Source organism: Pleurodeles waltl, chromosome 8 (assembly GCF_031143425.1).
Source record: "Pleurodeles waltl isolate 20211129_DDA chromosome 8, aPleWal1.hap1.20221129, whole genome shotgun sequence".
Taxonomy (NCBI): domain Eukaryota; kingdom Metazoa; phylum Chordata; class Amphibia; order Caudata; family Salamandridae; genus Pleurodeles; species Pleurodeles waltl.
The window spans coordinates 2,646,879-2,664,320 of record NC_090447.1 but is presented as its reverse complement, the minus strand read 5'-3'; the positions used below and the strand labels follow the sequence as shown (position 1 = coordinate 2,664,320).

General features: G+C 54.1%; 1 protein-coding gene across 1 annotated transcript in view; it reads left to right on the top strand.

Moving 5' to 3' along the window:
• The window catches only part of LOC138249653 (zinc finger protein 850-like), a 438,254-nt gene that overhangs the window by 158,700 nt on the left and 262,112 nt on the right, over positions 1 to 17,442 (top strand). Inside the window, exon 4 of the mRNA XM_069203611.1 lies at positions 9,022 to 9,252. Coding sequence (XP_069059712.1) covers positions 9,022 to 9,252 — 231 coding nt within the window. The remainder of the gene's footprint in view (positions 1 to 9,021; positions 9,253 to 17,442) is intronic.

Sequence of the window (17,442 nt, the reverse complement as noted above, 5' to 3'; positions counted from 1 at the left end):
AGTTCCTGCTTATGTAGAGGGGGATGACATAGATAAGTGGCTGGGGGCCTTTGAGAGGGCACTCCAGATGAGGAGAGTCAAGCCTCAGTACTGGGGTTCACTTCTTTGGGAGTTAGTTCCCAACTCAGGGAGGGATAGGCTTCTGACCTTAAGGGGGGAGGAGGCAGATTCATACCCTAGTATGAAGAGGTGCTTAGCCAAGAAGTTTGGTCTGACCCCAGAGCAATATAGAATGAAGTTCAGGGACACCCAGAAGGTCAGTTCCCAGTCTTGGGTTGACTTTGTGGACATTTCACTAAAGGCACTAGAGGGCTGGATTATTGGTAACGAAGTAGATACTTATGAGGGGTTATACAATCTGATCATGAGAGAGCACATCTTGACCAATTGTATCCAAGAAAGGTTACGCCAGCATCTAGTGGACTCTAAGCAGACCAACCCTAGAGAGCTAGGGGAGGCAGCTGATGAGTGGTTGAGAACCAGGGTGGTTGTCAAGTCCCAGGGGGGAGACTCCAAGAAGGGGGGGACAGGTCCCCAAAAACCTAAGGAGGGAGGTGGTAAGCCCACCACAGAGACTCCCTCTGTACCCCAGAACCCTAAGAAGGAGGAGAGTAAATCCCACTCCCACTCTGACAAGCAGAGACAGGGAGACCCAGGGTTAAAAAAACTCTTGGACAGTAGGGCTTGCTTTGACTGTCAGCAGACAGGTCACTTCAGAGGAGATGCATCCTGTCCAAGGAAGGTGGTTAGCACTGGGCTGTCCAGTGTAGCCATAGAGGAGGATTCCTCAGATGATGAAGTCCTCCTAGCATTGTGCTGGGAGACAGGACCAGATGGTAAGCTGGTGATCCCTGAGGGTGGGAGTAGGCACTTCCACCACATTCAAGTGAATGGGATCCCTACCACTGGCCTGAGAGACACCTGTGCCAGTCACACTATAGTGAGTGACCGGTTAGTGACCCCAGACATGTATGTCCCAGGAAAGACAAAGAAAGTCAGGATAGCCACAGGGGAGGTCACCTCCAAACCTGTAGCCATAGTGCCCCTAGAGAGGGAGGGTATCCTTGACTGGATTAGGGTGGTAGTCAGTGCTGACCTTCCCCTAGATTGTATCCTGGGCAATGACCTCCCAGAGGTGAGTCTGGTCACAGATGGGGTGGTCGCCCAGGGCGCCCCCCCAACCCAAAGTCCTGGGGAGTCAGTCCCTACAGTTAGGAGACAGGGGTCCCCAAGAAAAGGAAAGAAGAAAAGGAAGGGTAGGCCACTCTTAAAGAGAGTTCCAGGGAGCCAAAGGCCTTCTGCCCCAGTTGGGGGGGAGCCCAGAGTTGGCACTGGTGAGGCCTCCCCTGACCCCAAGGAAGTCCTGAGTAGTCAGGCAGCTGTCCAGATGCAGGGTGTTGCCCCTGCACTGACAGAAGGGAGAGTGGAAGGAGGGTGTCTGCCACAGGAGGTGGTAGCCCCCCACTCTAGACAGCAAGAGGGGTGCCAGGACCCCAACGATGCCCCTAAAGCAGCTCAGCCACCTGTCAGTGGAGAGCTTAGGGTGTGGTTCTGGGTACTGACAGCTGTCAGTAGCCTCTGCTGGGTGCTAGCCTTCCTGGCAGCACTGTACTTGGCCTGGGAGGCAGACCCCAGGGCCAATAGCAAAGTAGGCCCCCTGACCCTATTGGTCATGGTGGGGTTGCTCAAGTGTTGGGTGACCTCTTTGTGTAAGCTAGGTGTTGCCCTAGCAAAGTTAGGAGTAGGGGAGGTGGGCACCTCACTACCCAAGTTGGCAGAGAGAGAGGAGGAAGACCCCCCTAGCGGGAAGTTTCAGTTTGAAATGGGTCCTTTCATTGTTGGGGTGGGTTCACTACCCAGAGGGAGTGACCCTGACAGGAGGATATAAGGCAGAGTAGGCCCTGCAAAGGGACAGCCAGTTTTCTTCACTGTCTTCCTCGCCTAACAAGCCAGGAAGACTCTCCCAGGGTTGGGCTGAGTCTCCTGGGCGTTTGGGCTGGGGGGGGGGGTTGTGTGAGAAAACAGGGCTGATTGCAGAGGCCCCATAACTTTTTGCCCCCATTTTCCACTTTATGCTGGTGTTTTCCTGACTCTGATGGTGCCCTGGGTACTGCTAACCAGTCCCAGGGCCTGTGCTCTGTGTAAAATGGATATGCAAATTAGGCTAATTATAATTGGCTAAGTTAACCTACCTATAAGTCCCTAGTATATGGTAGGGCATGTAGGTTTAGGGACCACAGCATAGGTGGTGCACACCTAGGTGCATTGCTGAGGTGCCCAGTGTCATTTTAAAAGCAAGCCTGCCTTGCTGGCTGCTTTTAAATTAAAGTTATATGCAAATTCGACTTTGGAATTAAAGGTACTTCCAAAGTCTTAAACTACCTTATTTTTACATATAAGTCACCCCTAAGGTGTGCCCTATGTGCCCCTAGGGCTGGGTGCCATGTAACTATAAGCAGGGACTTTATAAAAATAGATTTATAAGCCCTGGTGAGGTAAAAACAGCCAAATTCGTGTTTCCCTCATTGAAGTAAATGGCCTTCATAGGCTAGAATGGGCAGACTTTATTTTAAATTTTAAAGTCTCCTTAAATGTTACATACCAAGAATTTGGTATCAAATTGATTGTTGTAATAAATCCCACAACTTCCAGTTGTTGGATTTAATATAACTTGTCCAGGTAAAAAGTTTAGACTTTACCTAAAAAGTTGCCAATTTCAGCTCTGCATTGTTTTTGCTGCTGTGCTCTGATTGGCCAGCCTGCAGCAGCTTGGCCAAGCTGCCTTGATTAGGTGTGAAGTGGCCTGACTTCACACAAAGGAATGTGCTTGGGGGAGAGAATCTCCCCTCAGCAGATGGTGAGGCAGGAAGGGGGAGGGCTGCCAAACTGGTCTTCAAAGGCAGAGAAGGACATTTGCAGCACCCAGCAACACCCCCACATCCTGCAACCCCAGACAATTAGGTGCCCCCTTGATTAGATTAGGAGAGGGCAGGAGAGGGGTGTGTTTATGATTTTTAGCCACACCAGTGGGTGGGCTCAGCCAGATGTAACCTCCAAAAATCAGATTCATCCATGTTGGATTTTTAGAGACTGTTGCCTTCTGGGATGGATTTTTGCCACACTTCCCAGGAAGTGGTCATCACAGGGGGACGACCCTGTCCCTGATTGGAGAACCAGGGCCCCCTGCTTTTCACCCAGGAGCAAGGATAAAACTGGCAGACCTGCACCCACACCTCAGATCCCTACCAGATTTCAACAAGAAAGGAACTAAAGGAGAAGAAGGACTGCCCTGCTGGACCCCTGGCCTGCACCTGGAACCTGCACTCAGAAGGACTGCACCTGCTGCACACTTGGGCTTCACCACAAGAAGGACTTTGCCTGGCTTCAACTGGTTCAAGGAGGGACTCCCTGTTTGCTACAGGTGAAAAATTGCTAACCAGAGTCCCCTGCACCAACTCCTGAAGAAAGCGACCAGCTGACCACTGTCCAGTGGCCAAAAAGGAGTTTGCGCCAGGTGCATTCTGGGAGTTGAAGTCCGCACCCCCCAAGGACCATCACAGAACTTCTGAACCATTGGGGTGAGCTGTGGACCCCAAAAGAACCTTAAAAGAACATCTGGGTGAAGCCCCAGAAGTTTGGAAAAGATTTGAGAATTTTTGGAAAAAAGCTCCAGAGAGGGACCGACCCGACGCGGAAATTCTAGCCGGCTTGCCTCAACCGCGACCCGGCCTGACTTCGTGGTTCATCCCGGTAAAGAAAAACATCCAAAAAAGAGACTAAGGGGGTCATTCTGACCCTGGCGGCCAAGCCACCGACCACGGGAGCACCGCCAACAGGCTGGCGGTGCTCCCACGAGCATTCTGACCGCGGCGGTTCAGCCGCGGTCAGAAGCGGCAAGTCGGCGGGCTCCCGCCGACTTACCGCTGCTCGGGGGAATCCTTCATGGCGGCGGAGCGCGCTCCGCCGCCATGAGGATTCTGACAGCCCCTACCGCCATCCTGTTCATGGCGGGAATCCCGCCATGAACAGGATGGCGGTAGGGGGTGCCGCGGGGCCCCTGGGGGCCCCTGCCGTGCCCATGCCAATGGCATGGGCACGGCAGGGGCCCCCGTAAGAGGGCCCCGCAAAGTATTTCAGTGTCTGCCATGCAGACAATGAAATACGCGACGGGTGCAAACTGCACCCGTCGCACCCCTGCAACTACGCCGGCTCAATTCTGAGCCGGCGTCCTCGTTGCAGGGGCATTTCCTCTGGCCCGGCGGGTGCTCTTTTGGAGAGCGCCCGCCGGCCCAGAGGAAATGTTAGAATGGCCGCCGCGGTCTTGTGACCGCGGTGCGGTCATTTGGCGGCGGAACCTTGGCGGACGGCCTCCGCCGTCCGCCAAGGTTATAATCAGGCCCTAAGTCCGAACGTAAAAAGTTGACCGGGACCTCCCAGCCATCGTATCCGAGAAGGGCTCCATGGACGTCGGATCAAGATCCAGGTTTACCCCGGTCGAAGGATTTTCATCTCGAAAAAACGACTTAAGTCCGAAGGTAAAAATCACCACCGAGGAAACCGACTTTGCGTATCCGGACAAGGGCTCCAGGAGGTCGGATTCAACTGGCAGGTTCGTCCCGGGGAAGAAAAACATCAAAAAAGAGACTAAGTCAGAAGGTAACTTTTTAACCGAGGCCTCCCGCGACTTGTAGCCGAGCAGGGCTCCATCGCGGTCGGCCTGAAAGTTTGACTTTGCCCCGGTCCTGGTGCAACCAGATGACCCGATTGGCGCTTTTTGTTTCTAAGCGCTAGAAAATAATAATACTTTAAAAATTCATATCTCCGGTTCCCCTGAACCGATTTTAATCGTTTTTGTGTCATTTTAAAGATAAAAATATAAGCTATTTTTATAAATTGGTTTTGGATTTTTAAACTGTTTCTTGTGTTTTATTTAATTACTGTTTTGTGATATTTGAATGCTTTACACTTTGTCTCCTAAGTTAAGCCTTGACGCTCGATGCCAAGCTACCAAGGGTAGAGCTGGGATTAATTTACTGAGACCTAACTGTACCTATGTGGAGGTTAGTGGCTTGTTGCTAGGTGTAGGTACCTACCTGCCCTACCAATAACCCATTTTCCAACAATCTGCCAATGCCATGTCCGTGAGAAGAGCCCCCCAACCCTCATTACCTTGGAATGAGGTCTCTAGCTCAGACTCCTAAGGACCCGAAGACTGGGTCAGCGTCAAGGCGACGTGCAGCATCAATAGCAGCCATGGCATCTGGTCGGAATCCCTCTGACTATCTGAGGTGCATTTATAAAGATCTGCTTGGACCCCTGACGTAGGTCTGTTCCCAAACAATAGACAACAAGACAGGCTTGGGACTGTAATTTATGTACACAATCCCTTGAAGGCGTGAAGTGGGAAAGTACCTAATGTGAACACCTACAGTGTGTTTATCTTTGTCGCTTGATATTGATGCCTTAGCGCTGTGGCACTGATAACGTGAAACTAAAACATTGGCCTAATTAGAAACAATGCAGCCATCTTGAAAACATACAATTAAATAATTGCCTAAAACAGAGCAAACTAAGTAGGGTAAAAGTCACTAGGTGACGGGGGCACGAGTCTGCAAGCCAGAGGCTGATCTAACCCCTGTTTCCCATTGAAACAAGATAGGTTTCACTACACCCTCCCCATTGCCGTAACAAGTCTGACGTCATAAGTTGACGCCAGCGAAGGTAAATGAATCCATTGCTAAAGGTGCTCTGGACTAAAAACTAAAAGCATAAAGCCAGGTACAAAATCACATTTAAAAACGCGTTAAAAAATCAATAGCTAAACAACATACAAAAAGATACAATGTTGACCATGGACAAGCACAGCAAGCCAGAGTAAGGGTAAAATTAGAATTTGGTACAATAAGCCAATCATCAAATCCATTTAACAGAGTCATGATCTTGCAGAGCATCTTTGAAGCCATCGAATGGAAAGGACCTCAGCAAAGAGGCCACATCGTCAGATGTTAGATCGAAGACAGGATAGACAGACAGGTCCACGGAGCAGTCGTGCGTGGCAGTCTCTTGTGCGGGTCCACCTGCAGGAGTGGCACTCTCCACAGTCCCAAAAAGAGCCTGATCCTCGCGAATCAGCCTTAGTCTCAAGAGGCACGACTGTGAATGAACCCTCATCGGGGACATCAGCAGTGCTTGGTCCGTACGGGGCACTGGCGTAACAGCAAGACACACTGTAGGCAAATGTTCAAAGAGGCACCATACGCCGCGATAGACTGGTTGCACGCACCATAGGAGTGGTTGAAATGACAGTGACTAATCACGCTCCACTTCCTCCAGCAACGGAGCATTAAACACCTGAACCATGCGTTCACAACACAGCGGAGCTGGTGTCAGTGGCTTCATTGCTTCGCGTATCTGGAAAGACACAACCACTGCGAATCAGAAGAAATAGCAGCAGTATTCCGCCAATCAAGCCGCTAAACGCACTTGAAAAGAGTTAGTGGATGGCCAATGAAATGACTCTGAAGACAGTCTGCAAGATGAACACAAGTCCAGACCCAACAGCCTTAAAGAAATGGACAATCCCCGCAGTGCTTGAAGCATTGAACATTCTAGATACCAGCTCTCAAAGGTGCTTTGGGAAGATGGTATCTTACAGGGATTGTATCTGGGCTGATGATCTCGCAATCTGGAGAATATACGTCTCTCTAGCTGATGTCAACGTGACTTCTTTTGGAACAGGAGCACCTTTAGTCTGCTCAGCTTGTCATAATTTACTTTAGCAGTATCAACGTGAGGCCACATTTCTGATACTTTTATCTCTCGTGTGGGGGGAGGAATAAAACATGTCCACAACACATAACGACCTTAGAGTCTAAATTGCGTAGGCAATTCCTGGTTGCATACTGCAACAGCTTTGGTTGCTGTTGACCACTGACTGCCTAACACTGAGCACTGACTGCTGGTGCCCCAGAGAACACCAGCGCCCTGACTGTCCATGCCACAGAGAACACCAGAGACCTGACTGTCCATGCCCCAGAAAACACTGAGCACTGACTGGCCATGGCACAGAGAACACTAACCACTGACTGCGCATGCCCCAGAAAACAATTAATCAATCAATCAATCACTTGTAAAGCGCGCTACTCACCCGTTAGGGTCTCAAGGCGCTGGGGGGGAGGGTTGCTACTGCTTGAATAACCAGGTCTTGAGGCGTTTCCTGAAGGTTAGGAGGTCCTGGGTCTGTCATAGGTGGACAGGTAGGGAGTTCCAGGTTTTGGCAGCAAGGTGGGAAAACGATCTGCCGCCAGCTGTAGTTCGATGGATGCGGGAAACGGTGGCAAGGGCGAGGTTGACGGATCTGAGTTGGTGGATGGGCACTTGGAAGGTGAGTCTATCATTGAGGTAGGCAGGGCCTGCGTTGTGGAGAGCTTTGTGGGCGTGGATGAGGAGTTTGAAGGTGACTCGGAGCCAGTGTAGGTCTCTGAGGTGGGCTAAGATGTGGTTGTGGCGTGGGATGTTGATGATGAGGCGTGCGGAGGCGTTCTGTATACGTTGCAGTTTCTTCTGGAGCTTGTTCCGTTGTTCCCGCGTAGAGCAGGTTGCCGTAGTCCAGTCTGCTGCTGACGAGGGCGTGGGTAACCGTCCTTCTGGTTTCGATGGGGATCCATCTGAAGATCTTGCGGAGCATGCGGAAGGTGCTGAAGCAGGAAGATGAGACGGCGTTGACTTGCTGGGTCATGGTGTACAATGAGTTTAGGATGAAACCTAGGTTGCATGCGTGGGTGGTGGGAGTTGGTGCGGTTCCTAGGGTGGCTGGCCACCAGGAGTCATCCAATGCGGAGTGGTTGGAGCCGAGGATGAGGATCTCAGCCTTGTCCGAGTTCAGTTTGAGGTGGCTCTTCTCCATCCAGTTGGCGATAGCATGCAATCCGTCATGGAGATTGGTCTCTGCAGTGGTGGGGTCCCTGGTGAGTGAGAGCATCAGCTGGGTGTCGTCTGCATAGGAGACGATGTTGAGGCTGTGAGATGGGACGATGTTGGCGAGCGGAGCCATGGAGATGTTAAAAAGAGTTGGGCTGAGAGAGGATCCTTGGGGAATGCCGCAGATGGTCTTGATGGCTTCAGACAGGAAAGGAGGGAGGCGGACTCTCTGAGTTCTACTGGAGAAGAAAGATGTGATCCAGTCCAGGGCCTTGTGGCGGATTCCAACATCGTAGAGGCGTGTGCGGAGGGTGTGGTGACAGACGGTGTTGAAGGCTGCGGAGAGGTCTAGGAGGATGAGGGCAGCGGTTTCGCCTTTGTCCAGCATGGTCCTGATGTCGCCGGTTGCGGCGATGAGTGCGGTCTCGGTGCTGTGGTTCCCGCGGAATCGGGATTGGGAGATGTCTAGCGTGTTGTTGTCCTCCAGGAAGCGGGTAAGTTTACTGTTGCCGATCTTCTCGATGACCGCCAGGAATGGAAAGAGGGAGATGGGCCGGTAGTTCTTGAGGTTTCCGGGGTCTGCTTTGTGTTTTTTTTTAGCAGGGCTTTGATTTTGGCGTGTTTCCAACTTTCCGGGAAGGTGGCGGTCTCGAAGGAGCTGTTGATGATCATACGGAGTTGGGGGGCTATGATGTGGCTTGCTTTGTTGAAGACATGGTAGGGGCAGGGGTCAGAGGGTGATCCGGAGTGGATGGTGCTCATGGTATTGGTGGTGTCCTCGTCATTGGTGTGGGTCCAGGTGAGCAAAAGGTTGGTGTGGCTGGGTGCGTTGGGGCACTGACTGGCCATGCCCCAGAGAACACTGAGCACTGACTGCCCATGCTCAAGAGAACACAGAGCACTGACTTTCCATGACCCAGAGAACATTAACCACTGACTGGCTATACCCCAGAGAACACAGAGTACTGACTGCCTGTGCCTAAGAGAACACTAAGCACTGACTGTCCATGCCCCAGAGAACACGGCGTGCAGTCGTCTTGTGAGATTTATGATTAAGCAAATTGAATTGAGTGTTTTCTCATACATTTTTGGTTGTCCCAGGGCTGGTGACCTTCAAATCTGAGGCCTTCCTAATGACCAGTGATGATTCAGGTCCATCCGTCCAGCTTAAGCAGGAGCCACAGGACTCACAGCGCTGTGAAGAGCAGGGGTCGCCCGATAATCTTCCCATGGACTTCAGGAAGCATTGGTGGTCCAACGAAAAGCAGGAGGGACATCTCAGGGACCGACTGAACTCTTCAGACACTGAGCATGTGACAATCTCTACCACAGGTAAGCAAGCGTCAGTCTCTGCAGCAGCAAAGAGTGCCTTGCATGTCATGTCATCACAGATGTATCATGCGCACCTCATCACCATCTTTCTATGTCTCATGTCCTCTGCTCCCGTCTCATGGCATTAGTTCGTCCCATGTATCTCATGTCAATAACACTGCACATGTACCTCCTGCCATTTTCAGCATCAAAAATCAGAGATTTTAGTCTGTTCGCCCTCTGTTCCACATTTTAACTGATGCAGATGCCTCCAGATGATGCAAACTTTCCACTGCACCATATGTTCTCTCATTAGTCATCATATGCACTCTTTCAGATTCCTAGACTGTCTCTCTCCTCATTTGCTCCCTCTGATCCAGGCTCTTTTCCTCGTTATCTGGCCTTTCTGATACAGGCACCACCTCATTATCTGCTGTTTTTGGTTGAGGCAGTCTCACTCAGCGCCTGCTACCGTCTCACTCAGCGCCTGGTGTCTCTGGTAGAGGCAGTCTCTTTCAGCGGCTGCTGCACGCTCTCTCAGTGCCTGCTTGTAGGAAAGTACCCTCTTTCTTGGCATGGTTAACCCCATATTCTGCCTGATGTCAGTGTGCTTGACTGTGTCTACTGGGATCCTGCTAATCAGGACCCCAGTAGATATGCTGTCTCCCTTTAACATTGGTTGTTGGTTACTGTTAACACAATATTTCATGCACAGGTGGCATACTGGTGCCCCCTTATAAGTCCCTAGTATATGTTACCTAGGTACCCAGGGCTTTGGGGTTCAGGGTATCCCTATGGGCTGCAACATATATGCTGCCACCCATAGGGAGCCCACACAAAGGGTTCTGCAGGACTGCCATTGCAGCCTGTGTGAAAAGGTGCATGCACCCTTTCACTGCCACTTTACACTGCACCAGGTCACTTATAAGTCACCCCTATAGCGGGCCCTCCAGCCCTGTGGGCAGGGTGCAAAGTACCTGTGTGTGAGTGCACCCCTGCACTAACAGAGGTGCCCCCACGACCTCCAGGACCATTTTTCCAGAGTTCGTGAGCTCGGGGACGCCATTTTAAGCGTATACTGGATGTAGGTCACTGCCTATGTCCAGCTACATAATGGTAACTCTGAACATAGGCATGTTTGGTATCAATCATGTAGGAATAATACCCCCATGCTTTTGCAAGCATTGATTGTATGCTCCCAGTCACTTAGGGGGCTCCTTGGAGACCCTCCAGTACTGCCATTACAGCTGTCTGAGGTTTTCCAGGCATCCCCAGCTGCTGCCACCTCATTGACAAGTTTCTGCCCTCATGTTGCTTGAAAACCTCAAGCCCAGGAAGGCAGAACAAAGGATTTCCTTTGGGAGAGGGGTGTTACACCCTCTCCCTTTGGAAATAGGTGCTACAGGCTTGGTAAGAGTAGCCTACCCAAGCCACCGGAAATGCTCTGAAGGGCACATTTGGTGCCCTCCTTGCATAATCCAGTCTACACCGGTTCAGGGACCCCCAGTCCCTGCTCTGGCGCGAAACTGGACAAAGGAAAGTAGAGTGACCACTCCTCTTTTCTGTCACCACCCCAGGGGTGCTGCTCAGAGCTCCTCCGGAGCGTCCAAGGCATTAGCCATCTTGGATTCCAAGTTGTCAGGGAACTCTGAGAGCATCTGAGTGGCCAGTGCCAGCAGGTGACGTCAGAGCCCTCCCCTGATAGGTGCTTACCTGGTTAGCTGACCAATCCCCCTTTCAGGGCTATTTGGGGTCTCTCCTTTGGGTGGTGCGTCAGATTCGGATTGAAAGACTCCAGCAGGAATCCTCTGCATCCTCCACTTCAACTTCTCACCAATGAAACTGCATCTGGACCCTCCAGGAACTCTACAAACTGCAACAAAGAAGCAAGACGCCTTCTGCAACACCGTTCTCTGTTGTGCATCCTGTGAGGACAGCCCGTCTTTAGCCTGCACCAGAAGAGCGAAGGAATCTCCCTTGGGGTGAAGAAGTCACTCACCTGCTTCTGCAGGCACCTACTGCAACGATGACCGCCTGAGTTGATCCCCTCTCCTGCTGAGCTACGTGGATCCTGCATCACGGATGGTGGACAGAAGGCTTGTTGGCATCCTTCCACGAAGTTCTTCGTGCATCTTGCAGCTCCGGCCCCCAGCACTCTGTCCTGCGACGCACAGCTTCCTGACTGGTTCTCTGGCGGTGTTGGAGCCTTTGTCATAGTGCTGCATGAGCCTCCTTTTGCACCTTCCTTGTTCCCGTGCTGTGGGACTCCTGTGTGCGCTGCCTGGTCTTCTGCGGTCTCTCTGAGTTTCTGAGAGCCCCCTTCGACACACCCTCCTGGGTAGAGTTCACCTGGTCCCGGGCAATGCCATTTTCTGCTATCCACGAGCTTTGCGTGTTCCAAGGCTTGTTGGCGGACTCCAGCGACGCAAACCAGACTGCCATCCTCCTGCCTGTGTCCCAGACTACACTGAGCATTGACGGCCCATGCACCAAAGAGCACTTACCACTGACTGCCCAAGCCCCTCACTTTCACTTTCTAGTATGTCTTGTTCCGATGCCCCCTGTAGATTCTACTTCCCCCAAGAGTGCATCAAAGCACCAAGCAGAATGTCTGCTTTTAATACATGACTGAAAGAAGAAGTGTTGCTCTGTCTGAAGCCACAGATACCTTTTAACGGAGTTGCACCGATACTCTAGCTCTGAGATCACATGTACACTCGTGAGCCCTGGTGATGAGGAGGTTGCCTTGGTGATGAGCATGTAGCCCTGGTGTATGCTGAGACCTTGCCCTGGGGACAAGGAGGTAGCCCTGGTGACTTGGAGGTAGCCCTGGTGATAACGAGGGGGTAGCCCTGGTGCATGCTAAGAACCTGTCCTGGTGAGGAGGAGTTAGCCATGGTGACGATGAGGTAGCCGTGGTGATGAGGAGATAACCTTGATGATGAGGACGTAGACCTGGTACATGCTGAGAATCTGCCCTGCAGCACCAGAGTCTGAGATGATTGTGACCTTGTGTCAGATACTTAGCGCTTCTTAGTTCCACGAGGACTAGGCACCAAGCTCTGCATGCCATTGTGACCCAAAGCTGAAAATCAGAGAAATCTCTTCAACAAAGCGCTGCAGCCATTGAGGCTGACATTTGACACGTTGCAATGTGGACAGACCGTTTTCTGAGCCCCTGCACCCCACAGAGGTGAGGCCAGCCTGATACCCTGAAAGTATCAGCCCCATGTGGTGGCCCTTTAGCCCCATGAACTCCTCTGCAAGCCATCCTGTACTGAGAGCCGGTTTCCCAAAGCATGGATCAAAAGCTTTAAAGAAAATGCCATATCCCTTTGCACATTAATGACCTTCACCGACATCCGCACAACTCTTTACCAGCTGCACTTTAAAGTTCTGATATGTTGCCGGAAGCTAGTCTAACATCAGTTGGTCTGCACGCAGCACTAAAAGACCGCACGCTGCTGGCTGTAACTTCACTTCTTTAAATGGAGCATCTGGCAGGCCACCTCTATACCAACAGGATGGCTAGACATCAGAAAAAGCCTGAACTCCTCAGTGAGTTCCTAAACACTCAGAAAAGACTTTTGAAAAGTTAATTTATGAAAGCACTCGTACCCTAACGAAAAACAGGCATCTATTGTTTTACAGCATTAATCTTTCCTAAATTCACATGCTGTGCCCCTTTTCTCTTTTTTTCCTCTTTTTAGATCAAGCCTACACAGCACTTGTGCAGTCTCTTTGAGACATATTGTTTATACTTTGTGGGCTTACATCCCGCCCATTACCTTTTTATTAATCTCTTCCATTGTCCTTTAAAAATACGTTCTTGCTATTGGTGAATTCTGCTACTTTGCACCTTCCTTTTGTGCATTGTTTCCTGCCACGCAGCACTTCTGGTATCTCTACACTTTAGGGCTTAAGTGTTCGTTTTTGGGGACTATTATTTTCTTTCCTGCTTGTGATTTTGCAAGCTTCGTTTTTATTTTTGCTCTGTCCACAAATCACTCCCTCCCTCATCACTACTTTAAACCCCCATTGGCCTTTGATGTCCTGTGAATCATTGTTATCAGTGTTTCGAACTGGCCGTCCCCCGGGATCAGATCCGAGTCTGTGTGCAGACATCTTCACAGTTGGAGCAGTTTGATGTTTTCAGCCTAAAAAGACATTGCGCTTCTCTCGTCCTTAGCTTGCTGCTTGCATTTTATTGCACACTTCCTCCCTCCCTCCAACTTCCTCCCATGTCACTGCATTCCCGTTCTTCTTTCCTACTCTTATTTTTTTTTTTATGTTGGTCAGCGTGTGTTTGTTTTTATCCTGGTAACGCCCGTGGGCTGACAATGTACAAAGTGCACATGCTCTCTGTGCGTGGCTTGTTACGTGCAGCAGGTGCCGCCACCACAGGCAGTTCCGGTAATGGACAGTGGGAAAAGGTATGCTGCGATTCATGCATGCAGTGCTGTCTGCTACTGCTATGTCACCACGCCCCCTGCTCCTACAGGTCATCCCCCTCACCCTCTCTCGCCTCGCAGTGCCGTCTGCTGCTGCTATGTCACCGCGCCCCCTGGTCCTACAGGTCATCCCCCTCACCCTCTCTCGCCTCGCAGTGCCGTCTGCTACTGCTATGTCACCACGCCCCCTGGTCCTACAGGTCATCCCCCTCACCCTCTCTCGCCTCGCAGTGTCGTCTGCTACTGCTATGTCACCATGCCCCCTAGTCCTACATGTGATCCCTCTTCACCCCCTCTCGCCTCGCAGTGCTGTCTGCTACTGCTATGTCACCACGCCCCCTGCTCCTACAGGTCATCCCCCTCACCCTCTCTCGCCTCGCAGTGCGTCTGCTACTGCTATGTCACCACGCCCCCTGCTCCTACAGGTCATCCCCCTCGCCCCCTCTCCCCTCGCAGTGCGTCTGCTACTGCTATGTCACCACGCCCCCTGCTCCTACAGGTCATCCCCCTCACCCCCTCTCCCCTCGCAGTGCTGTCTGCTACTGCTATGTCACCACGCCCCCTGCTCCTACAGGTCATCCCCCTCACCCTCTCTCGCCTCGCAGTGCCGTCTGCTACTGCTATGTCACCGCGCCCCCTGCTCCTACAGGTCATCCCCCTCACCCCCTCTCCCCTCGCAGTGCTGTCTGCTACTGCTATGTCACCACGCCCCCTGCTCCTACAGGTCATCCCCCTCGCCCCCTCTCCCCTCGCAGTGCGTCTGCTACTGCTATGTCACCACGCCCCCTGCTCCTACAGGTCATCCCCCTCACCCCCTCTCCCCTCGCAGTGCGTCTGCTACTGCTATGTCACCACGCCCCCTGCTCCTACAGGTCATCCCCCTCACCCCCTCTCGCCTCGCAGTGCCGTCTGCTACTGCTATGTCACCACGCCCCCTGCTCCTACAGGTGAACCACCGTCACCCCCTCTCTCCTCGCAGTGCCGTCTGCTACTGCTATGTCACCGCGCCCCCTGCTCCTACAGGTCATCCCCCTCACCCTCTCTCCCCTCGCAGTGCCGTCTGCTACTGCTATGTCACCGCGCCCCCTGCTCCTACAGGTGATTCCCCCTCACCCTCTCTCGCCTCGCAGTGCCGTCTGCTACTGCTGTGTCACCACGCCCCCTGCTCCTACAGGTGAGCCCCCTCACCCCCTCACCCCTCGCAGTGCCGTCTGCTACTGCTATGTCACCGCGCCCCCTGCTCCTACAGGTCATCCCCCTCACCCTCTCTCGCCTCGCAGTGCCGTCTGCTACTGCTGTGTCACCACGCCCCCTGCTCCTACAGGTCATCCCCCTCACCCCCTCTCGCCTCGCAGTGCCGTCTGCTACTGCTATGTCACCGCGCCCCCTGCTCCTACAGGTCATCCCCCTCGCCCCCTCTCCCCTCGCAGTGCGTCTGCTACTGCTATGTCACCACGCCCCCTGCTCCTACAGGTCATCCCCCTCACCCCCTCTCCCCTCGCAGTGCGTCTGCTACTGCTATGTCACCACGCCCCCTGCTCCTACAGGTCATCCCCCTCACCCCCTCTCGCCTCGCAGTGCCGTCTGCTACTGCTATGTCACCACGCCCCCTGCTCCTACAGGTGAACCACCGTCACCCCCTCTCTCCTCGCAGTGCCGTCTGCTACTGCTATGTCACCGCGCCCCCTGCTCCTACAGGTCATCCCCCTCACCCTCTCTCCCCTCGCAGTGCCGTCTGCTACTGCTATGTCACCGCGCCCCCTGCTCCTACAGGTGATTCCCCCTCACCCTCTCTCGCCTCGCAGTGCCGTCTGCTACTGCTGTGTCACCACGCCCCCTGCTCCTACAGGTGAGCCCCCTCACCCCCTCACCCCTCGCAGTGCCGTCTGCTACTGCTATGTCACCGCGCCCCCTGCTCCTACAGGTCATCCCCCTCACCCTCTCTCGCCTCGCAGTGCCGTCTGCTACTGCTGTGTCACCACGCCCCCTGCTCCTACAGGTCATCCCCCTCACCCCCTCTCGCCTCGCAGTGCCGTCTGCTACTGCTATGTCACCGCGCCCCCTGCTCCTACAGGTCATCCCCCTCACCCTCTCTCCCTTCGCAGTGCCGTCTGCTACTGCTGTCACCGCGCCCCCTGCTCCTACAGGTCATCCCCCTCACCCCCTTTCGCCTCGCAGTGCCGTCTGCTGCTGCTATGTCACCACGCCCCCTGCTCCTACAGGTCATCCCCCTCACCCCCTCTCGCCTCGCAGTGCCGTCTGCTGCTGCTATGTCACCACGCCCCCTGCTCCTACAGGTCATCCCCCTCACCCCCTCTCGCCTCGCAGTGCCGTCTGCTGCTGCTATGTCACCGCGCACCCTGCTCCTACAGGTCATCCCCCTCACCCTCTCTCGCCTCGCAGTGCCGTCTGCTGCTGCTATGTCACCACGCCCCCTGCTCCTACAGGTCATCCCCCTCACCCCCTCTCCCCTCGCAGTGCCGTCTGCTGCTGCTATGTCACCACGCCCCCTGCTCCTACAGGTCATCCCCCTCACCCCCTCTCCCCTCGCAGTGCCGTCTGCTTCTGCTATGTCACCACGCCCCCTGCTCCTACAGGTCATCCCCCTCACCCCCTCTCGCCTCGCAGTGCCGTCTGCTGCTGCTATGTCACCACGCCCCCTGCTCCTACAGGTCATCCCCCTCACCCCCTCTCGCCTCGCAGTGCCGTCTGCTGCTGCTATGTCACCGCGCACCCTGCTCCTACAGGTCATCCCCCTCACCCTCTCTCGCCTCGCAGTGCCGTCTGCTGCTGCTATGTCACCACGCCCCCTGCTCCTACAGGTCATCCCCCTCACCCCCTCTCCCCTCGCAGTGCCGTCTGCTGCTGCTATGTCACCACGCCCCCTGCTCCTACAGGTCATCCCCCTCGCCCTCTCTCGCCTCGCAGTGCCGTCTGCTACTGCTATGTCACCGCGCCCCCTGCTCCTACAGGTCATCCCCCTCGCCCTCTCTCGCCTCGCAGTGCCGTCTGCTACTGCTATGTCACCACGCCCCCTGCTCCTACAGGTCATCCCCCTCGCCCTCTCTCGCCTCGCAGTGCCGTCTGCTACTGCTATGTCACCGCGCCCCCAGTCCTCAAGGTGATTCCCCCTCGCCCCCTCTCGCCTCGCAGTGCCGTCTGCTACTGCTATGTCACCACGCCCCCTGCTCCTACAGGTCATCCCCCTCACCCTCTCTCGCCTCGCAGTGCCGTCTGCTACTGCTATGTCACCACGCCCCCTGCTCCTACAGGTCATCCCCCTCACCCTCTCTCCCCTCGCAGTGCCGTCTGCTACTGCTATGTCACCACGCCCCCTGCTCCTACAGGTCATCCCCCTCACCCCCTCTCGCCTCGCAGTGCCGTCTGCTACTGCTGTCACCGCGCCCCCAGTCCTCAAGGTGATTCCCCCTCGCCCCCTCTCGCCTCGCAGTGCCGTCTGTTACTGCTATGTCACCGCGCCCCCTGCTCCTACAGGTCATCCCCCTCACCCTCTCTCCCCTCGCAGTGCCGTCTGCTACTGCTATGTCACCGCGCCCCCTGCTCCTACAGGTCATCCCCCTCACCCCCTCTCGCCTCGCAGTGCCGTCTGCTACTGCTGTCACCGCGCCCCCAGTCCTCAAGGTGATTCCCCCTCGCCCCCTCTCGCCTCGCAGTGCCGTCTGTTACTGCTATGTCACCGCGCCCCCTGCTCCTACAGGTCATCCCCCTCACCCTCTCTCCCCTCGCAGTGCCGTCTGCT